The 24447-nt window shown below is 37.7% G+C and overlaps 1 protein-coding gene across 2 annotated transcripts in view; it reads right to left on the bottom strand.

Moving 5' to 3' along the window:
- Positions 1-24447, bottom strand: part of SGCZ (sarcoglycan zeta) — a 264535-nt gene that overhangs the window by 10077 nt on the left and 230011 nt on the right. For both annotated transcript variants that reach the window (XM_066235784.1, XM_066235785.1), the window contains one exon: positions 4896-4968. In XM_066235784.1, coding sequence (XP_066091881.1) covers positions 4896-4968 — 73 coding nt within the window. The remainder of the gene's footprint in view (positions 1-4895; positions 4969-24447) is intronic.

The raw sequence follows: 24447 nt of genomic DNA, 5'->3' as shown, positions 1-24447 counted from the left end.
CTCTTCCTTCAAATCAGGCCAAGCAAATCTTTAGATCAACTAAATGTTAACTGAAATAAAAAATCTTTCTGTGTTGCCAAGTTTGCAAGCTAAAACTAACTTCTCAAAATGCCCAACTCTAGGTAAACATCTAAATACATACACAGAATAAGAGAATAAAAGGAAAGAAGAAGGAAGGAGGGAGGGAAGAAGGAAAAAGGAGAGAAGAGAGTAGAGGGGAGGAGAGGAGAAAAATACTACTTTTTATTTTATTTTTCTCTCATAGGTAGAAAAAAACCAGCAAAGTATTTTGCCGTTTTATTGACAAATAATCTCAGGAAAGAATTTTAACTACTTAATAAATGGTGACTTTTCCGTGGATGCAGAAATGATGTAAGTTAGAACAATGTGTTTGCAGAGAGTAATTTAAAGCCTGCCAAACTCAACAGTTTGTTACGGGACAGGGGACCTGGCCCTCCGGGTCTGCCTAGGGCCAGCTGATAGTATGTGGGTCTTGGCATTGTCCTGGAAAAATTTCACAACACGAGTTCAGGTTATTTTGAGAGCAGGGTTATTAACTGGAAACAGTTGTAAAGCCAGCAGCCATGGCCAGACCCACTATCACAGCAGCCCGGCCCATGCAGGTTCGCATTGGATTCGGACAGTCGGTAAAGAAACAATGGAGCCAAGAACTGATGGGCCTTCATCTTTTAATCCTAGCTTGCACCCAGCGGGCAAGTAAAAACACACACTGGGCTCCAAAACCCAATCACATTCAGTGCTCACAAAGCTACTGATTTATCCGAGTTTCCTAGAATCAAAGGTTTCTAGCTCACCAGACTTATTCTCCTCAGTTCCCCATCTCCTTCCTTCTCCAGAGTCAAACTGCACAAACTGGCATCTCACTCAGCATTCCGCCATCTTGGCTGCTTCTCCTGGCCACATGGCCTCTTTCTGCTCTCTGCTCTGCTCCCTCTGCTCTCTCATGCTAGTCATCCCAGGAACCAAGAGAACAAGCTCCCGTTCCATCCCCATTTTATAGTGTAGAAATCCAAACTCTTAATCCAATATACAAAATAGGGAAGTCTCTAATACAAAGTCACTTCTCTGAGGCATGATTGGATTGTACTACCCCACATCAAAAAAGGGTGGGAAACGCTTAATCCCAAAACCAAGCCCCAGGCTACAAGGATTCTGCCTGCCCAGAGACACACATTAATATCACCTGGGCAACGGCCTCCACGTGGGCAGCGCCACTTTAACAAAGTGAGCATAATACATATTATCTGCCCAACAACAGTGAAACAAGAAAGGGCCTAGAACAGAAGAAGCAACATCAGGGCCTTGGCGGGGCTGCTTTTTCTCACTGGGAAGTCAGAGAAAAAGGGTGATTGGAGACAGGTTCAGGGGATGAGCTCAGAAAAGTGGCCTCTGCCCACCACTCCTCTGGCTGCAAGTTCATGGGACCCTTAGAGTTTAGGAAATGTGTTCCCATGGGGGAAGAAGGCGGAAGGGAAAAGCGTGGGCATGTTCCTGGGTGGAGAGCGGACTGGATGCTCCATCCTAAGGCCTTTTAAGGGTGGAGATCTTAACGGAGGTCCTAGGGGAGGACCTTGACTGAATATTCATCAGTTCTCCAGATGTATCCTTTTAGGGCTGTGGTCTCCACTGATTGGTTGGCACCAGGGTAGGGGGTTATTAGTCAATGCAGTTTATCTTGAGGTCAGCTGTAGTATCCTTTATCTAATTTGCTGCTTTTTGGATCCTGGAGCTGAAAAAAGGCTCCAGGCTAGATGTTATCCCTAGGGGCTAAAGCTTTAAGGGCTATTTTCTGGACACTGTGTTCACTCCCCTACTGATAGGATCTAACCCAGAATGACAAGCACTGTGCCAGGGAAGGAAAGGTCAGGAGGGAGTCTAAGCTGCAGGACCATAATAAGTACTCCAGTTGAGAAACAATTATCCCAAGGGCAAAATCTTTATCTTTCCAGTTTTGCTCATTGCTAGACAGCTGGGGCTTTCTATCCTGGTGGCCTCCTGTGCCTGGCCTCTCATCCTGCTCTGCTCAGGTCTGTCTAACTGCCTACCACATTAATTTTCAGTTTTAAATTATATTCATACAATAATGGAAATGATGAAAAGATGCCAATTACATCATTACCTATTAATTCATTCACTGATTTCAAGTCAAGATTCTTGTCTTTTCTTAGGACCCTTAATGAAACATGAATTCAAACAATCTTTGAGCAATAGGCATTTACAATGGATTTCGTCACTTCTCACTATAGAGTGAGAGACTCTGTTGAACTGTAATAATTTACTTATAACCTTAAAAAATAAAAATGAAAGAACATGAAATACATGAGCTATTCCAGGACAATATACCATTATCTTCTTACTGTCCATAGAGCATATATTTTTAGCCTTTTAAAACACACAGGTCCCTATTAAAAAACAATATCACCTTATATAAAAAAATCAAAGAAAATCTACATGTGTAGGCTTAAAATGAACATGCAAACTAGCACAGAACTTGGCATATATTAAACACTCATTAAACATTTATTGAATAAATAAATTATAGACATTTACCACATTTGCACCCAAAATATTACCTATACTCTATAATAAACTTTTTGGAACATTTCTTTTTAAAGCCTTTTATCTTGGACAAAAAAAAATAATAATAATAAAAGACAACATGGCTACTTACTCCTTAAATTGCCATCATCTCTACCTTGTTGATTAAAAATAGGTGTCAACTAAGAGTACTTCTTATTACCCTGAAAGCAAAATTGTCAGCAAAACTTGTAAAGTGCTCAGACACGGCTTTTAATCTTTAATATGTGGATAAATAATTGAATATCTGATCATCACTGTGCTTTGCTTCTGCTTCGGTTTCAGAATTTAGAGCCTTAACACTCATCCTGGGTGTTGCCAATCTGCTTTTAGCACCAGCACATAAGCTTAGCTTAGCTCAATGTATAAATAATTGATGAGTCGTTGGAAAATTAAAAGCTAGAAACACTGTATACTAACTATAATTTAATCCACATTCACCCTTATGAATTTTGAGACACGTCAGCAAGGTAATTAAAATAGTAGTTGGTTCTAATTTCTCTTTTAGCAATATGCTTTCCCTAGTGAAAAATCATAAAATGAGTACATAATTACTAAAATGTTAGAAGTAAAAGATTTTTTTTAATTTTGTAGTTTATAATTTTTTTATTGAATGAGTCACTAAACTTCGATATCTGTATTAAAACACAGTTCAAAAAAATTTGCAGTCAGTGTTTGTAACCTGTGCCTTAGCAATATGACAACAAACACTGCCACATTCCTTCTATTATAGACTTTCAGTAGTGTCTTCATGGCTCAGTTTTGCTGAATTTCAGTAATGTGAATTAACAAATATGTATCAGACACTATCTAATGTGAGTTACAGTGCTGGGTGCTACAGCACTAAGGATAAACAAGGAAGACACAGATCCTAAGCTAATAGGGCAGTAATCTTGATAGGGAGGGATACAATTAATAATTATACAGGAACATCAATCCTGAGAAAAGGGTCAGTAATCAAGACTTTAAGACACAATTCGCACACCTTTCTAAGTCCTTGGGCTTTTACCTTAGACTAAATAAATGATAATTCTGGTTATCTTATAAAAATACATTGATCACAAGAAGAGGGGCACCTTTTGTTGTTGTTAACTAGCTTGTTTGAATCTGGGATGTTCAACTAGTGAGAAACTGAGTTCTTTAGGAAAGTTTATCATACAACTAAAGGTCTGCAAATTTTACATTTTTTAAAGTGTGGCTTCTTTGTCATTAAAATTTTTCAACTTTATTTTTCTATTTTTATTTGAGCAGTTTTTCCCACTCACCAAAACGGAAAGGGCTATATCTGATATTTATGAATTAAAAATAGTCTTGTTAAAAAAAATAGTCTTGTTTCTTACAATTTTTATGTTTTTCAAGACAAAGATTCTCTCAGGTTGATACTTTGATCCAGCTTTAAATATGACTTTAATATTTGAGTTATTTTAAAATATCAATATTGTCTTTTTAATACTGTTGCAAATCCATTCTAGAATGTAATTTGCCAGTCCAAAATTAATTACATAAAATATCCTTTTAATGACATATAATATTATATTAATGTGTATGTTATAATATAGGTATGTATTACAGAATGATGACCACAATAAGTTATATAAAATATCTTTTATTCCTAAAGCCTAACATATTTATTGTATTAAGAATATCCATGGATCAATTACTGTACTTCAATATTTCAACATTTATCATGAGTTGCCATGACTATTCCAAGGAGGATTTCTTATAATATTGTCATCTCACAGTCTTCTGGGTAGTGGAGAACTTTCACACATAACAGCACACTGTCAGGAAGCAACTTATTCCATTGAAAATATTAGACTGAGGGGTCCATCATAGGGCAATTAAGTTCTGCCTTTTCCTAATTACTGCTTGGGTTTGTTTTTGTTATTTCCTCTACATAATGTGTCCTGACCCTGCATAGCTTTCTCGTAACCTCTGCTTCCCTTTATTTTATGCCTAGGTACTAGATAGCTCACTGTGTAAGAAAGATTTTTTTGAATCTCAATTTTTATCACTTGTCTCCCAAATACTCCAGGTCTTTTCTTTTTTCCACACTCTTTCTGATATGTTAATTTTCATATTTATTGTGTGTTTATTAGGAAAAAAATATACAGAAGGTAATTTTTAGAGTACTAACACACATTTTCTTGTCCTTCATCAAATGCTTGACTGTTTACCATAGAACAGAAAATGTCATAGAGCAGAAGGTATGCAATACATCTTCTGTTTTAGTTCTCTATATCAAGATGATCAACAGTGAGGAGAACGATGATCCAGGTGTAAGAGCCAGGACTTACCTGAGGTCTTGGAAAGGTTCTGCTCTTATGTGAGGTGTCTCAACAGAGTGCCCGAATACTGCGCCTTCAGTGCCTGGAGGAGACGAGAGAGAAATCTCATGTCAAAATAAGGAAGTAGACAGCTACACAGATTTTCATTTCTATTTTCATGGATCAGAAATGCTTCCAAAAATGGAACAACTAAAAATAAAAATACAGAAAATAAGAGAAAAACTTAGAAAAAAGTTCAAGGTAGTGCAGGGCCAAAGAGGACAAATCTAAATGTCACTAGGTTGATCACTGTTAAGATTTAAAGTTCAGACAGAGTTTGAATTTTTACCCTTTCACAAAAGAACAAAGGCCCATCTTTTCCCCTTTTTTTAATTTCTGAATTAAGTGAATTTGAGGGAAGACTAGGTCACAATATGCAGTTCTGTCTTTCTACAGACAGAAGAGCATGAATGAAAATGAAGAGTGAGCTCCAGAGTCATATATTACTAAATATTTGAAGGCATAGGTCTTACTGGGCAGGTAGCATGTCTCTCCCATACAGCTCCCACCATTGAGGATTGTGATCATCAAATGGCAGAGAACTGGGCACCTTACTTTGAACTTGCTGGAAGTAAGGTTCGATCTAAGACTATGAAATGCTCGAATTCATTTTATTAGAGTTGACTTCCTGTGAGGTCATAGTTATCTGAAGAGGTCATATACTTTCACACTTGCCTCAGGCTATTGAAGCTTTCATTTATTGACTCCACTTGATTTTCCAGGATCTTAGAACTTTTTCACAATTTGAGCAAACTAGGATGATTTTCTTTTTTAAAAATTAAATGAAGATGATAAAGACAAAATCTCTCTTTTTTTTTGTAATTTCACATAAATGTTTTAGACCATTTGTTTCAGAATAAACTACTTTTCTTTTGGTTTAATCTTTAAATATCTTGGTGTAAGAATGTGATGCCTGCTCCATCAATAGCCTCAACACTAGCTTAAAAATACAACGTAATTGAAAAAAAAAAATTCTAAACCTATGAGATGAAACTGACTCTGCTTATTGTGAAGAACAATATAAATATATTGATTCAAGAAGCAAAGAAGAAATTGCCAGTAGAAAATTACAGCTAACATTTAAATGCCTTGAAAATAAGTGATTAAATAAGAAAATACACTAAAATCACCAGATAACTCCTCTACATAGAACAGCAATTTAGACCTTGATTTAGAATCACCAAAGGAGAGAATTTTTTCAAAGACAATAATATGATTTCATATATATTGTTGTTCTAAGAGTAAATTTACAAGGGTAAGCTGCGGTAAGTTTCTAAGATTATAGGCTTTGGTTTATGAGCTAAAAAAAGCAATTGGCATTTTTTTACTTCTTACTGGATTTTGGTAGTTTCTTTTCTCCTACTCCCCCCCTCCCAAAGACTCTATGGAGTGTATGTTATTATATAGACAACTAATACAGAAACCATTTCTGTAAGGAGTTTGTTTATTTGCTATTTTGTAAGATATTTATTTCTGTGAGTGAAAAATTCTTAGTGATAAGTCTTTGAAAGTAAAGTGACAATGTTAAAAAAAAAAAACTTTAATTTTTTGATTGTGATGAGAGTTGGCATTTGAAACAGCATTCCAAAATATAACTTTTTATGTCTCAAGCAGAGGTTTAAAGATAAGATATAACTTCAAAAAAGGATATTGTACATTTGTAAAGTTCAAATATTAATTTACACTGTTATATGATTTTGAAAACTTCCGGATGACGTCAGAGTAATGGCGGGGTAGGAAGCGATACCGATAAATCTCCCCCAAAACTCAACAAGATCTTCAACCAGAAACAGAAAAATCTATACTTGGAGCTTCCAGATGCTTCGCAATACACCCAAAGGTATGATTGAGTGAAAAATTGGCTAAATATATAACCAAACCCCGAAGGAAATAGGGAGCAAGAAATGCTCCGCCTTCCTCACTAACCTAAACAGGGCGGCTTTCTCTGGTAACTGTGAATATAGAAACTGAGGCGGGCAAAGGGGGTGAATAGATCCAGTCCGCCGCGGCACAAACGGCCGAACCAGGCTGTGGCACGGGGATCCAAGCCGAGGAAAATCTGATCCTGTGGCAACCTGGGCAATACAAGCTAACAGTCACGCCAAACCCAAACAAAGAAAGACAAGCGGTGCGGCCATTTTACCCGGTCTCCTGGTCGGTGCGCAGTTAGTGGGCGAGAATTTCTTCCTAGGCCCCGAGAGTGGGTGCCCGTGTTGCCCCACGGAGAGGCAGGGTCAGAGGCCTTTCTGTGGGCCGAGGGCAGAATCTCTGGGCAGCCCCAGCGCCCTGGGAAAGCCACGCACGGGAGGGAGTGAGAACTAATTCCAACGGTGGAGATTTTCCGTGCTGGAGGGTATTTCACTCAGAGGGAAAGGCGGCCGGCCTCATATCCTGGTTTGCACGCACAGATAAGGAGTGAGCGATTCCTCCGAGTGCCTCGGCAGTGCGTGCCCGTGTTATCGCACAGAGGGGCAGAGTCAGGGGCCTTTGTGCGGGCCAAAGCGGAATCTCGAGCCACCCCAGCGCCTCGCAAAAGCCGCGCACGGGGACGGAGCGAGACTCAATTCCAACGCTGCAACTTTTCCCTGCGGTTGGGGGTTTCACTCAGAGCGTGAGACTGCTGGCCGGATATCCTGGTCACAGACAGTGAGTGAGAGTTTCCTCCAAGCGCCCCGGAAGTGGGCGCCCGCTTGTGTTACCGGACAGAGTGGCAGAGCCAGAGGTCTTTGAGTGGGCGGAAAGCCTGCCTGATTAGGCTAGCAGCTCTGACTGACTGAGCCTTACACAGAGCCCTGTGCTGAGTGGAAATAGAGTGGGGAGTTGCCAGCTCTTTGAGCCTCTTACTATCCAGGCAGAGGCAGCAACAACCCCATAGCTGGATTATCAGGCTACTAATTGAGGAAGGAAAGACTAGGAGAAAGGCTCCAGGAACACGGACTCTCTCACTGTCGGAGCCTATAAATGCTAATGAGCTTCGACTGCCAACGAGACTAAAGCACAATACATGACATTGCCATAGAGACTTATCAACTGCAAACCTCTACCTGAGCATGCCAAAGGGGCAAAACCCAGGGTACAGAGTCACCGACCAGGAAGAGGGAGAGAAAAGAAAAAGCAAGAAGATAACCTCTCAAAATCAAGAATAATCTGCAGACTTTATAACCTATCCCATTTTATTATATTTGTTCGTTTGTTTCTCTTATCTTCATTCTTGATACTTTTTTTTCCTCCTCCAATTTGGCCGATTAACTCTCTACCGGTCTTACTCTCTCCTCTCCTTGAACTACACTACCCATAAGTGTTACATCTCCCATTATCTTTTCTCTTCTCTTCCTTTCTCTCTATGAGGGTTGCACTCCAAAACCCTTAACTCTCTCTCTCTCTCTCTCTCCTTTCTTTTTTCTTCTTTTAGTGGTTCCCTCTTTTTTTCTCTCTATCTCTTTCTTTTCTCCCTCTATATTAGTTTCTTCCTTTCTCCTTTACATCTCCTCTCATTCAAACCTCAATAACAAACAAATTATCTTATCTGGGACTCAAACCTATGTTTGTGGCATTTTGGGGGGTTTTTACTTCACCTTTTTAACTCACTAGCAGTGCTCCCATCCCTGGCTCTCCATATTATCTAGTTCTTGTTCCACTAAATACAATAGTAATTTTTTAATTTGTCCCCCAATTTTTCCATTTTCCTCTTATTCCTCTCATCATAACTCTTAGACAACCAACACCTAAAAGTAAATCATTTTATTCTTGACCCAAATTTTTTCCTTATTTGCTTTTTGTGGGTCCATACGCTCTTTTTTTTTCTTTTTTCTTTTTTTTTTCTTTTTTTGCCCCTTTATTACTTTTCCCCAATTCAGGCCCTCCATCACAGGCATTGTTTGTTATAATTCACAGTCGACCACAAGATTTTCTCAAGAAAGAGGGGAGAGGAGAGGAAAGGAAAAAAGGAGGGGGGGAATAATTTCTTTTTTTTAAATTTTTATTTTATTTTATTTTTCTTTATTTCATTATTAATTTTTTTTAAAAAAAACAACTCTTTTCGATTTTTTATTTTTTTAATTTTTTTAAATTTTTATTCTTTATTAAATCTCATTAATACTATCAACAAAACCACCCTCAGATGCCATTAAGGAAGAGAAAATCGAATATCATGGATACAAAAGAAAGAGAGGTAACACAGCTAGATGAGGAAAAATCTATGGAGAAAAAAATTAATATATTGGAAACCTTGGAGCTAAATGACAGAGAATTCAAGATAGAAATCCTAAAAATCCTCCGAGATATACAAGAAAACACAGAAAGGCAATTTAGGGGGCTCAGAAAACAACTCAATGAACACAAAGAATATATGTCCAAAGAAATTGAAACTATAAAAACAAATCAAACAGAGATGAAAAACTCAATTCACGAGCTGAAAAACGAAGTAACAAGCTTAGCCAATAGAACAGGTCAGATAGAAGAGAGGATTAGTGAAATAGAAGACAAGCAACTTGAGGCACAACAGAGAGAAGAAGAAAGAGACTCAAAAATTAAAAAAAATGAGATAGCCCTACAAGAATTATCTGACTCCATCAAAAAGAATAACATAATAATAATAGGTATATCAGAGGGAGAAGAGAGAGAAAATGGAATGGAGAACATACTCAAACAAATAATAGATGAGAACTTCCCAAGCCTGTGGAAAGAACTAAAGCCTCAAATTCAAGAAGCAAACAGAACACCGAGTTTTCTTAACCCCAACAAACCTACTCCAAGGCATATCATAATGAAATTGACACAAACCAACAGCAAAGAAAAAATTCTCAAGGCAGCCAGGGAAAAGAAGAATACAACATATAAAGGAAGGCCCATTAGATTATCATCAGATTTCTCAGCAGAAACTCTACAAGCTAGAAGAGAGTGGACCCCAATATTTAAAGTCCTGAAAGAGAGGAACTTTCAGCCACGAATACTATACCCATCAAAGCTATCCTTCAAATACGAAGGAGAAATAAAAAACATTCATAGATACAGAAAAGATGAGGGAATTTATGATCAGAAAACCCCCATTCCAGGAATTACTAAAGGGGGTTCTCCAATCAGATACAAAGAACAAAAAAAAAAAAAACAGAGCCACAAGTAAAAGCTCCAAGAAGAACACAATAAAACCAAATTTAAACTGTGACAACAACAAAAAGAAAGAGGGGGAGAAGATGGAGATTAACAGTAGCAAAGGACGATGGAGTGCAAAAGTACTCACAAAATAGTTCGCTACAATGAACAGGGTAGGGACCCTTTTCATTACTCAAAGGTAACCACCATTGAAAAAACCACCACAGAAGCACATGAGATAAAAAAGATAGCAACAGAGGAAAGATGTATGGAATACAACCAAATAAAAACAAAAGATAGAAAAACGAAAGGGAAGGATCAAACAAGACACAAAACTAACAGAAAGCAAGATATAAAATGGCAATAGGGAACTCACAAGTATCAATAATTACACTAAATGTAAATGGATTAAACTCACCAATAAAAAGGCACAGAGTAGCAGAATGGATTAAAAAAGAAAATCCAACTGTATGCTGCCTACAGGAAACTCATCTAAGTAACAAGGATAAAAACAAATTCAAAGTGAAAGGCTGGAAAAAAATACTCCAAGCAAATAACATCCAAAAAAAAGCAGGCGTAGCAATACTCATATCGGATAATGCTGACTACAAGACAGGAAAAGTACTTAGAGACAAAAATGGCCATTTCATAATGGCTAAGGGGACACTGATTCAAGAAGACATAACAATTCTTAATATATATGCACCAAACCAAGGAGCACCAAAATATATAAGACAGCTACTTATCGATCTTAAAACAAAAACTGACAAAAATACAATCATACTTGGAGACCTCAATACACTTCTGACGGCTCTAGATCGGTCATCCAAACAGAGAATCAACAAAGACATAGTGGCCTTAAACAAACACTAGAGCACCTGGATATGATAGACATCTACAGGACATTTCATCCCAAAGTGACTCAGTATACATTTTTCTCCAGTGTACATGGATCATTCTCAAGAATTGACCATATGTTGGGCCACAAAAACAACATCAGCAAATTCAGAAAAATTGAAGTTGTACCAAGCATATTTTCTGATCATAAAGCCTTGAAACTAGAATTCAACTGGAAAAAAGAGGAAAAAAATCCCACAAAAATGTGGAAACTAAATAACATACTTTTAAAAAAATGAATGGGTCAAAGAAGAAATAAGTGCAGAGATCAAAAGATATATACAGGCTAATGAAAATGAGAATACGACATATCAGAATCTATGGGATGCAGCAAAAGCAGTGATAAGAGGGAAGTTCATATCGCTTCAGGCATATATGAACAAACAAGAGAGAGCCCAAGTGAACCACTTAACTTCCCACCTTAAGGAACTAGAAAAAGAAGAACAAAGACAACCCAAAACTAGCCAAAGAAAGGAGATAATAAAAATCAGAGCAGAAATAAATGAATTAGAGAACAGAAAAACTATAGAAAAAATCAATAAAACAAGGAGCTGGTTCTTTGAAAAGATCAACAAAATTGACAAACCCTTGGCAAGACTCACCAAGGAAAAAAGAGAAAGAACTCATATAAACAAAATCCAAAATGAAAGAGGAGAAATCACCACGGACACCGTAGATATACAAAGAATTATTGTAGAATACTATGAAAAACTTTATGCCACTAAATTCAACAACCTAGAAGAAATGGATAAATTCCTAGAAAAAAACAACCTTCCTAGACTGAGTCAAGAAGAAGCAGAAAGCCTAAACAGACCTATCAGTAGAGAAGAAATAGAAAAAACCATTAAAAACCTCCCCAAAAATAATAGTCCAGGCCCTGATGGCTATACCAGCGAATTTTATCAAACATTCAAAGAAGACTTGGTTCCTATTCTACTCAAAGTCTTCCAAAAAATTGAAGAAGAAGCAATACTTTCAAACACATTTTATGAGGCCAACATAACCCTCATACCAAAACCAGGCAAGGATGGCACAAAAAAAGAAAACTACAGACCAATATCTCTAATGAATACAGATGCTAAAATACTAAACAAAATACTAGCAAATCGAATACAACAACATATTAAAAAAATAATACATCATGATCAAGTGGGATTCATCCCAGAATCTCAAGGATGGTTCAACATACGTAAAACGGTTAACGTAATACACCATATCAACAAAACAAAGAACAAAAACCACATGATCTTATCAATAGATGCAGAAAAGGCTTTCGATAAAATACAACACAATTTTATGTTTAAGACTCTCAACAAAATGGGTATAGAAGGAAAATATCTCAACATGATAAAGGCCATATATGATAAACCATCAGCTAACATCATATTAAATGGCACTAAACTGAAGGCTTTCCCCCTTAAATCAGGAACAAGACAGGGTTGTCTACTCTCTCCACTCTTATTTAATGTGGTACTAGAGGTTCTAGCCAGAGCAATCAGACAAGACAAAGAAATAAAAGGCATCCATATCAGAAAAGAAGAAGTAAAGGTATCACTTTTTGCAGATGATATGATCCTATACATCGAAAACCCCAAAGAATCCACAAAAAGACTACTAGAAACAATAAGCCAATACAGTAAGGTCGCAGGATACAAAATTAACATACAGAAGTCAATAGCCTTTCTATATGCCAACAATGAAACAACTGGGAAGGAACTCAAAAGAATAATCCCCTTCACGATTGCAACAAAAAAAATAAAATACTTAGGAATAAACATAACAAAGAATGTAAAGGACTTATATAATGAAAACTATAAACCATTGTTGAGGGAAATCGAAAAAGATATAATGAGATGGAATAATATACCTTGTTCTTGGCTAGGAAGAATAAATATAATCAAGATGGCTATATTACCCAAAGCAATATACAAATTTAATGCAATTCCCATCAAACTTCCAGTGACATTTTTTAAAGAAATAGAGCAAAAAATCATCAGATTTATATGGAACTATAAAAAACCCCGAATAGCCAAAGCAATCCTAAAGAAAAAGAATGAAGCTGGGGGCATAACAATACCTGACTTCAAACTATATTATAGGGCCACGACAATCAAAACAGCATAGTATTGGCAGAAAAATCGACACTCAGACCAATGGAACAGAATAGAAAGTCCAGAAATAAAACCACATATATATAGTCAAATAATTTTTGATAAAGGGGCCAACAACACACAATGGAAAAAAGAAAGCCTCTTCAATAAATGGTGCTGGGAAAACTGGAAAGCCACATGCAAAAGAATGAAACTGGACTACAGTCTCTCCCCCTGTACAAAAATTAACTCAAAATGGATCAAAGATCTAAACATAAGACCTGAAACAATAAAGTACATAGAAGAAGACATAGGTACTCAACTCATGGACCTGGGTTTTAAAGAGCATTATATGAATATGACTCCAATGGCAAGAGAAGTGAAGGCAAAAATTAATGAATGGGACTACATCAGACTAAGAAGTTTTTGCTCAGCAAGAGAAACTGATAACAAAATAAACAGAAAGCCAACTAAATGGGAAATGATATTTTCAAACAACAGCTCAGATAAGGGCCTAATATCCAAAATATACAAAGAACTCATAAAACTCAACAACAAACAAACAAACAATCCAATAAAAAAATGGGAAGAGGATATGAATAGACACTTCTCCCAGGAAGAAATACTAATGGCCAACAGATATATGAAAAGATGCTCATCTTCTTTAGCTATTTGAGAAATGCAAATCAAAACGGCAATGAGATACCACCTCACACCTGTTCGATTAGCTGTTATTAGCAAGTCAGGTATAGCAAATGTTGGAGAGGCTGTGGAGAAAAAGGAACCCTCATACACTGTTGGTGAGAATGTAAAGTAGTACAACCATTATGGAAGAAAGTATGGTGGTTCCTCAAAAAACTGAAAATAGAACTACCTTATGATCCAGCAATCCCTCTACTGGGTATATATCCCAAAAACTCAGAAACATTGATACGTAAAGACACATGCAGCCCCATGTTTATTGCAGCATTGTTCACAGTGGCCAGGACATGGAAACAACCAAAAAGCCCATCAATAGATGACTGGATAAAGAAGATGTGGCCCATATACTCTATGGAATACTACTCAGCCATAAGAAATGATGACATCGGAACTTTACAGCAAAATGGTGGGATCTTGATAACATGATACGAAGCGAAATAAGTAAATCAGAAAAAAACAGGAACTGTATTATTCCATACGTAGGTGGGACATAATAGTGAAACTAAGAGACATTGATAAGAGTGCGGTGGTTACGGGGGGGAGGGGGGAATGGGAGAGGGATAGGGGGTGGGGAGGGGCACAAAGAAAACAAGATAGAAGGTGACAGAGGACAATCTGACTTTGGGTGGTGGGTATGCAACATAACTGAACAACAAGATAACCTGGACTTGTTATCTTTGAATATATGTATCCTGATTTATTGATGTCACCCCATTAAAAAAATAAAATTATAAAAAAAAAAAAACTTCCAAGACAAGATAGCAGAAATATAATTAAAAAACAGTAGCCATATTTATTTTCAAACACAGAAGGACACACAGTAATTCAGCATAGAATATAACAGTGAAAATGAAAGAAGAATGCTATCAAAAGTATAATTTACCAAGGAGGATTAAAAACTGACATAGGTCAGCCTGGCTGATTGGCTCAGTAGTAAAATGTCAATCCAGTGTGTGGAAGTCTTGGTTTGATTCCCAGTCAAGACATACAGGAGAAGTGACCATTTGCTTCTTCCCCCTCCCCCTTCCTTTCTCTCTCTTTCTTTTTTTCCCTCTCTCTTCCCCTCCTGCAGCCATGGTTTGATTGGTTCCAGCATATTGGCCCTGAGCACTGAGTATGGCTCCACCAAGAAGCCGCAGCCTCAAGCACTAAAAATAGCTCGATTGTGAGCATGACTCTAGACGGGCAGAGCATTGGCCCCAGATGGGGCTTGCCTGGTGGATTCCAGTCGGGGCATATTGGGGAGTCCGTCTATTCCCCCTCCTCTCACTTAAATTAAAAAACAAAACAATAAAACTGGTAGAGGTCTTAATTCTAAGTGTCAATATAGAAAATTATTGATTATTTAAAAAAATGATTATTGAGGAAATAAATGTATAATCATAACACCTCATGGGCTAAAAACTGAGTAAAATAACAAATAATTAACAAAGTACAGGTCTCCAGATAATGAGAAAATTACTCTCATTATTTCCATTTTTGTCCCAGATTGAGCCAAAGGGGAAAAAATTAACAAGCAGTGATGATAATCTTAAAAAGAAATCTGTGAAGGAGAATAAAAGCCATCTGAGCCAGGAGCTAAAATATCTAAAGAAAAAAGACATATATCCTGTGAACTGGGAAATGTCTGACTATTAATAGGGCACATACTTAGCAATTAAAAATATTGACACCACATTAATTTTAAAATCCAGGTAAACATTAAATCAGTTTTAGTATATATAGGCAATATTTGAGGACAACATACTTCTATTAAAAATATTTTTTAGCTGAAATTCAATATTAACTTAAACACTAGTCAATATTGGTACAAAGAATACAGATCTGACTTAGTTTCACGTTAGGAAAAGAAAGAACGTGTGAGGTATCTTACATCATAAACTATAGAAACCACGGCAAACATAAAGAAAAAGGACTAAGAAAAACCAAAAAGGAACAAATTATAGACATTTATTAACATGTATATTTAAATTTATTGACTAAATAAAAATTGGTTGTTTATTGATGTTGTAAGGGTTGTTCAAAAGGATACAATACACAATTCTGATTGATTGTATAGAAGCTAAATTATATTTCAGATTCCTTAAAGTGGCGGAGATGTTATAAGACTTCCGGAAAACATAGGTTGTTAACTAACTTATCATAATGATCAAGAAAAATGAGGCAAGCAGACTTCAGGGTCAAAAAGTACTGGTTCTCATTCATATGATAATTTATGGCTTCAAAATAAGGAAAAAAATAATGATGGCTTAGACTGCTTTGCTAGAGGGGAAAAGTATAGCCAGAATGTGCTTTTGCTTTATATTTAAAGACAGTTTAAGACATAAGCTAGGATGCTATTCTTTACAAATGCTAAACATAAACTATCACTGCACAAAAAAAACCTTTTAAAAATCATTGAAATTATATGTACATACCCTTCCTAATGTGGCTATGTATACTGCAAATGCTGTCCGTTAAGCAACTCATTATGAACCTGTCGGAGCCATAGATCCTTCGGAAGTCATTTGCCTCAGAACAGGCAGCATAAAAAATGGAAATCAGAAACACTTGCTATTCTCAGGTTCTGCCTTAATTTACAGTAATTGCAAAAAAGAAGTCTGTGACCTGTAGACTCTCTCCAGCCACCAACTTCATGAACTCTATTGCAGTTATTAATTTCAGATAAAATTTTATGACATTCTTGGCTTTCTTTGGAAGGACTTAAGATCAGTAATACACATAGAAGCCAAGCAAAAATACCTCTATGTTTGAGGAATATTCATTTTACATAAATTATCTCATTTTTTCACACAGACCTTTTAAATATAAGTGAATAATCTATTATTTACACCTGCAAAATGAGGGAGCTCTAAACAGAGAAATGAAATACCTTATTGATGAGACTAGAATCTTGGCCTTTAGTTTTTCTTCTGTGTGTGTACACTGCTCACTTTGAAATTAGCAGACTTAGGAAGCAACCCCAACTTCCCCATTCCTAAGTAAGGGATCTTGATGTTGAGAAGTTATTTAATAACTCCAAATGTCAATTTCCTTAGTATATATAAAAATAGTAATACCAACCTTACAGTTTAAACAAGATTTTTCTTAAATAAGTATATCCCGGGTGTTGGGCAAATGAGCTTGTAAAATTTGTGTTTTATGAGTTTGCTCACTTTTGTTAAAAACGGTGCTGGGCAGACATGTGTGTGCTTGCCCTTAGCAAGGCAATTGATTGCAAATTGCAAATTACCTTCTTGCTTGGGAAAGGCCATTGCTATACTAATGTTTGCTAGAGGAGGGGTTTTGTGCCAAAAAAGTTTTAGAAAGAAAAAGAGAAGAAGGAGAAGGAAGAAGGAAGCCATGATGGCAGAATGAGAACAGAGAGGATGCAGACTGCAGGGGCCAAGACAGCAGGGAAAGAGAAGGCAGCCAAGATGGCAGGGTGCTGAAGGAGAAGCTGGTTTGTGCAGAGAAGAGAAGAGAGAAGGTGTGCAGATAGGGAACCAGAGGTGACTGAGAATGGTGGGGGCCTTTGATTCTAGCAAAACCCAGATGTGTCAGTAGCTTTGTGAGCTCTGAGTGAAAGGGAAGTGTTTTCCCTCTGTGTGTGTTTTACTCGCTGGCTGGGTGCAAGGTTAGAATAAAGGAATGAATGGCCCACCATTTTTTGGCTCTGTTGTTTCTTTACCGTCTCCCCAAATTTAATGGGAAGTTGCATGTGCATGACCACGATGGCGGCGGCCCCTGGCCTTACACAGGCTTATTATAAGAATTCAGTGTTTCTTAATTACTTATTTTCTATCACTTTTCTTTATGAAAATCAGCCACAGAAAACATGCACATTGTGCATGTAGAGTTAATGGCTCACATTGGTTCACTTATTCATAACTGAAAGCTCTATTCCCAAATTATCATAGCCTCATACTGAATTTTGAAATCTGAAGTTTAGACACTGTAGAGAGAATTTTAAGAAATGTCAAATAGTAAATGCATTCCATTAAATATAACTTTATTTTGTAAATCAAGGCATTCCCCAATGCAACTGCTCAGGTGTCAGATAAGATCAATCAGTGCTCAATTGATTTCTGCAAAGAGACTTCTAAATAAAATATTGTGTTGAGCACAACCTCAATTTTAATTGAACTTTCTCCTAATGTGTAAAATATTGAGAAAATATGAGAACAAAACTGTTCTGACTTTTCTGTGTTTTATACTGATTTGGCTCCATGAAGGATCTAATAGAAATGCATCATTTGAATAACTAGAGTAGTTGGAATAGTCCTTCTGTCTACCAGAATTTTACTTTCCTTCTAAAAATTTGAAAAAAAAATTAAGAAAGATTAGGACAGGACACCATTCTTTGAAAATTTTTAGTGTGAAATTTTAATCATTGATTGAATTGGTAAATGTCCAACATAGCAATTAGCTCGAAGAATAAAAGGGGGAGAGATTTGTGAAATTATTAGCCATACCACCTCCCACATTCCATATCTAATTTATGGGATTGTTAGAAGGTTATAATAGGAGTGACGTCACGGAAATGGCGCCGTGAGCAGCGCGTCCGACAGATCTCCCCTAAATCACAACAAATTTATCAACTAGAAACAGAAAAATTTATCCTCAGAGCATTCCAGAGTTCCACACAAACTGAAAGTGAAAGGACTGTTATCACTTGAATCTGAGAGACGAGGGTGTGGAGAAAGCTACCGCAGGGACCTTCATTCAAGCCGCGAGGAAGTGCGCCTGTGGTGAGTCAGCCCACACTCGGGAGCCGCGAGCAGCCACCGGCGTGCCCGGTCCGGTTGCAGAGCGAGCACCGCCCACACTCAGGAGCCGCGAGCAGCCGCGGGAGCTCGCCCGGTCCGGTTGCAGAGCGAGCACGACCCACACTCCGGAGCGGAGAGCAGCCGCAGGCGCGCGCCCGGTCCAGTTGCAGAGCGAGCACCGCCCACACTTGGGAGCCCCGAGCAGCCGCGGGCGCGGGCCCAGTACGGTTGCAGAGCGAGCACCGCCCACACTCGGGAGCAGCGAGCAGCCGCTGGCGCCCACCCGGTCCGGTTGCAGAGCGAGCACCGCTAACGTTCCCAGCGGCCTGCGCACTGCGAGTGAGAGTCACCAGCCACCGGTGCCCAGAGCACCCCATTCTTGCGCGTGCCCTGGGCATTCCACGCGTCCAGAGCGCCCTACTGGCCTGCACACCCAGGGTGCCCCATTATACTGCGCCTGGTGCGATCCAGCCGCCAGCGTCAGGGCGAGCAGGAGTGGCACCAGAATGGTCTTCTACTTGGGAGATTCTCTCCGTGGGCGGGGCACCTCACCCAGCCATTCAAGCTAACAATCAAGCATTGGGGGTGGGGCGCGCGCAGGCAGCCTAAAATACCTTCGGGAGCACAGCTGCGACCCAATCACTGAAATTAGCTTAATCCATGAAATCTGCGCACCCTCGGTTCTAATTGATAAGATCTCTCTCAGTTCAGCGATCCAAGACAAGAGGCGTGATATTTTTTAGTGCCTCTCGCTAAAGGGGCGGGGGCAACTTCTGATTGATAGAGCCTCCATATTCAAGGATAAACGCTAACAGAAGGACTTGGCAGATAATAAGATCTATACTACACTAGTCGCAAGCAGAGACTAGTGCCTCTTCTTCCCAGCCAAAACAGGCTACAAAGTGTGGAAAGCCTGGGTTGAGAGGTCCAACTGAATGCTAGGCACTGAACAGTCACCTTGACAACAATTGACTCCCACCCCCGCCTGATTACACTGGAGGCCCTGACTGCCAGAGCCTTTCCCAAAGCCTTGCACTGAGTGGGGATAGAGTGGGGATTTCCCAGCTCTTTGAGCCTCTTACTCACCAGGCAGAAGCAGTTGCAGCCTTATAGCTGGATCACCAGGCTGCTAATTCAGGAAGGGGGGACTAGGAGAGAGAATCCAGGAAAGCAAACTCTCTCATCGTTGGACCCTGCAAACGCCAACAAGCCTTGACTACCAGCAAGACTAAAGCCAATTATATGACATTGCCATAGAATCCCATCAACTGCAAATCCCTACCTAAGTGTGACACAGGGGCAGAGCCTGGAGTACAGAGTCACCGACCAGGAAGAGGGAGAGAAAAGAAAAAGGAAGAAGTTAACCTCTCAAAATCAAGAAAAATCCACAGACTTTACAACTTGTTCCACTAATTTTTTTGTTGTTGTTGTTTGTTTCTTCTATCTTATTGCCTTTATTTCCTCCACCTCAGTCCTTCTATTCTCTGCCCAACTTATGCTTCCCTTTTCTTGAACTACACTACCCATGAGTGTTACATTTTATTTCTCTTCTTCATCCTCACCCTCCTTTAAGGTTATACTCCAAAACACTTAACTCGCACTCTCTCCTCTTTTGTTTTTTTTTTTGTTTTGCTTTATTTTGTTTTTTTCTCTTCCTTTTTTATTTCTTCCTTCGTTTTTCTCTTTTTCTTATTTTTTCCTTTCTATTCATTTTTTCTTTTCTCGTTTTACTTTCCTCTCATTTAATCCTCAATCACGAACAAATTAGTTAATTTGGGACTCAAGGCTTTTTTTGGCTTTATTTTTCTTTTTTGCTTTTGTTTTTTTCTTGTTTGTTTATTTTTGTGGCATTTTGGGTCCTCCCAACCCAAGGTCTCCATTGTATTTAGTCTTCGCTCCAATTAATACAACAGATTTTTACTTATTATTTTTATTTTTTTCTTCTTTATTATTCTTTTTTTGGTCCTTTTTCCTGGTTCCCTCTTATCCCTCTCATTATATCTCTTAGTTGACGATCACTTACAAGCAAATCATCTTATGCTTGTCTAAAATTTTCTTCTTCTTTTTTATTTTATTTTTTTTGCATTTAGTAGGTCCCTACTCCCTTTTTTTGCCCCTTGAACTCTTCACCCCAAATCAGGCCCTCCATTATAGGCATGATATTTCCCTGAGGAGGGGAGAGGAGGGAAAGAGAAGAAAGAAAAAAGGGGGAAATAATAAATTATTACTTTTTTTTTGTGGGGTGTTTTACTTTTTTTTTAATTACTTTTTACTCTTTATTAATTCTAATTAGTGCTATCAACAAGACCACCCTCAGATGCCAATAAGAAAGAGGAAATCAAATATTATGGATACAAAAGAAAGAGAGGTAACACAAATAGATGTGGAAAAATCGATGGAGAAAAGACTTAACATATTGGAAGCCTTGGAGCTAAATGACAGAGAATTTAAAATAGAAATCTTAAAAATACTCAGAGATATACAGGAAAACACAGAAAGGCATATAGGGAGATCAGAAAACAACTCAATGAACACAAAGAATATATTACCAAGGAAATTGAAACTATTAAAACAAATCAAACAGAAATGAAAAACTCAATTCACGAGCTGAAAAACGAGGTAACAAGCTTAGCTAACAGAACAGCCCAGATTGAGGATAGGATTAATGAAATAGAAGACAAACAACTTGAGGCATAACAGAGAGAAGAAGAAAGAGACGCAAAAATAATAAAAAACGAGAAAGCCCTACAGGAATTGTCTGACTCCATCAGAAAGAATAACATAAGAATAATAGGTATATCAGAGGGAGAAGAGAAAGAAAATGGAATGGAGAATATACTCAAACAAATAATAGACAAGAACTTCACAAGCCTGTGGAAGGAACTAAAGCCTCAAATTCAAGAAGCAAACAGAACACCGAGTTTTCTTAACCCCAAAAAACCCACTCCAAGGCACATCATAATAAAGATGACACAAACCAATGACAAAGAAAAAATTCTCAAGGCAGCCAGGGAAAAGAAGAGTACAACATATAAAGGAAGGCCTATTAGAGTATCATCAGATTTCTTAGCAGAAACTCTACAAGCTAGAAGAGAGTGGACCCCAATATTTAAAGCCCTGAAAGAGAGGAACTTTCAGCCAAGAATACTATACCCATCAAAGCTATCCTTCAAGTATGAAGGAGATATAAAAACATTCACAAATACAGAAAAGATGAGAGAATTTATCAACAGAAAGCCCCCACTCCAGGAAATACTAAAGGGGGTTTTCCAACCAGATTCAAAGAACAAAAGAAAACAACACCACAAGTAACAGCTCCACCAAGAACACAATAAAACCAAACTTAAACTGTGACAACAAAGGAAAAAAAGGGGGGAGAGGATGGAGATTAACAGTAGCAAAGGACGATGAAGTGCAGAAATACTTATAAGATAGGGTACTACAATGAATATGGTAGGTACCCTTTTCATTACTTAATGGTAACCACCCTTGAAAAAACCACCACAAAAACACTTGACTTAAAAAAGGTAGCAACAGAGGAAAGAAGTATGGAACACAAACAAACAAAAACAAATGATAGAAAAACAAAAGAGAAGAATCAAACTAGATACAAAACTAACAGAAAGCAATTTATAAAATGGCAGTAGGGAACCCAGAAGTGTCAATAATTACACTAAATGTAAATGGATTAAACTTACCAATAAAAAGACACAGAGTAGCAGAATGGATTAAAAAAGAAAATCCAACTATATGCTGCCTGCAAGAAACACATCTAAGCAACAAGGATAAAAACAAATTCAAAGTGAAAGGCTGGAAAACAATACTCCAAGCAAACAACACCCAAAAAAAAGCAGGTGTAGCAATACTCATATCTAATAATGCTGACTACAAGACAGAAAAAGTACTCAGAGACAAAAATGGTCATTTCATAATGATTAAGGGGAAGTTGAATCAAGAAGACATAACAATCCTTAATATATATGCACCAAACCAAGGAGCACCAAAATATATAAGACAGCTACTTATTGACCTTAAAACAAAAACTAACAAAAATACAATCATACTTTGAGACCTCAATACACCGCTGACGGCTCTAGATCGGTCATCCAAACAGAGAATCAATAAAGATGTAGTGGCCTTAAACGAAATACTAGAATACCTGGATATGATAGACATCTACAGGACACTTCATCCCAAAGCGACAGAGTATACATTTTTCTCTAGTGTACATGGAACATTCTCAAGAATTGACCATATGTTGGGCCACAAAGACAATATCAGCAAATTTAGAAAAATTGAAATTGTACCAAGCATATTTTCTGATCATAAAGCCTTGAAACTAGAATTCAACTGCAAAAAAGAGGGGGAAAAACCCACAAAAATGTGGCAACTAAACAACATACTTCTAAAAAATGAATGGGTCAAAGAAGAAATAAGTGCAGAGATCAAAAGATATATACAGACAAATGAAAATGAAAATACGACATATCAGAATCTCTGGGATGCAGCAAAAGCAGTAATAAGAGGAAAGTTCATATCACTTCAGGCCTATATGAACAAACAAGAGAGAGCCGAAGTAAACCACTTAATTTCACACCTTAAGGAACTAGAAAAAGAAGAACAAAGACAACCCAAAACCAGCCAAAGAAAGGAGATAATAAAAATCAGAGCAGAGCCTGACCTGTGGTGGCACAGTGGATAAAGTGTTGACCTGGAAATGCTGAGGTCGCCGGTTCAAAACCCTGGGCTTGCCTGGTCAAGGCACATATGGGAGTTGATGCTTCCAGCTCCTCCTCCCTGTCTCTCTCTCTCTCTCTGTCTCTCTCTCTCCCTCTCTCTCTCTTCTCTAAAATGAATAAATAAAATAAAAATTAAAAAAAAATCATAGCAGAAATAAATGAATTAGAGAACAGAAAAACTATAGAAAAAATCAATAAAACAAGGAGCTGGTTCTTTGAAAAGATCAACAAAATTGACAAACCCTTGGCAAGACTCACCAAGGAAAAAAGGCACAGGACTCAAATAAATAAAATCCAAAATGAAAGAGGAGAGATCACCACAGACATCATAGATATACAAAGAATTATTGTAGAATACTATGAAAAATTATATGCCACCAAATACAACAATCTAGAAGAAATGGATAAATTCCTAGAACAATACAACCTTCCTAGACTGAGTCATGAAGAATCAGAAAGCCTAAACAGACCAATCAGCAGGGAGGAAATAGAAAAAACTATTAAAAACCCCCCCAAAAATAAAAGTCCAGGCCCAGACGGTTATACTAGTGAATTCTATCAAACATTCAAAGAAGACTTGGTTCCTATTCTACTCAAAGTCTTCCAAAAAATTGAAGAAGAAGCAATACTTCCAAACACATTTTATGAGGCCAACATAACCCTCATACCAAAACCTGGCAAGGATGGCACAAAAAAAGAAAACTACAGACCAATATCTCTAATGAATACAGATGCTAAAATACTAAACAAAATACTGGAAAACCGAATACAACAACATATTAAAAAAATAATACATCATGATCAAGTGGGATTCATCCCAGAATCTCAAGGATGGTTCAACATACGTAAAACGGTTAACGTAATACACCATATCAACAAAACAAAGAACAAAAATCACATGATCTTATCAATAGATGCAGAAAAGGCTTTTGATAAAATACAACACAATTTTATGTTTAAGACTCTCAACAAAATGGGTATAGAAGGAAAATATCTCAACATGATAAAGGCCATATATGATAAACCATCAGCCAACATCATATTAAACGGCATAAAACTGAGGACTTTCTACCTTAAATCAGGAACAAGACAGGGTTGTCCACTCTCTCCACTCTTATTCAACGTGGTGCTAGAAGTTCTGGCCAGAGCAATCAGACAAGACAAAGAAATAAAAGGCATCCATATCGGGAAAGAAGAAGTAAAGGTATCACTTTTTGCTGATGATATGATCCTATACATCGAAAACCCGAAGGAC

This window comes from Saccopteryx bilineata, chromosome 6 (assembly GCF_036850765.1).
Source record: "Saccopteryx bilineata isolate mSacBil1 chromosome 6, mSacBil1_pri_phased_curated, whole genome shotgun sequence".
NCBI lineage: Eukaryota > Metazoa > Chordata > Mammalia > Chiroptera > Emballonuridae > Saccopteryx > Saccopteryx bilineata.
The sequence above is the reverse complement of the archived record's forward strand: the minus strand, read 5'-3'. Positions and strand labels throughout refer to the sequence as shown.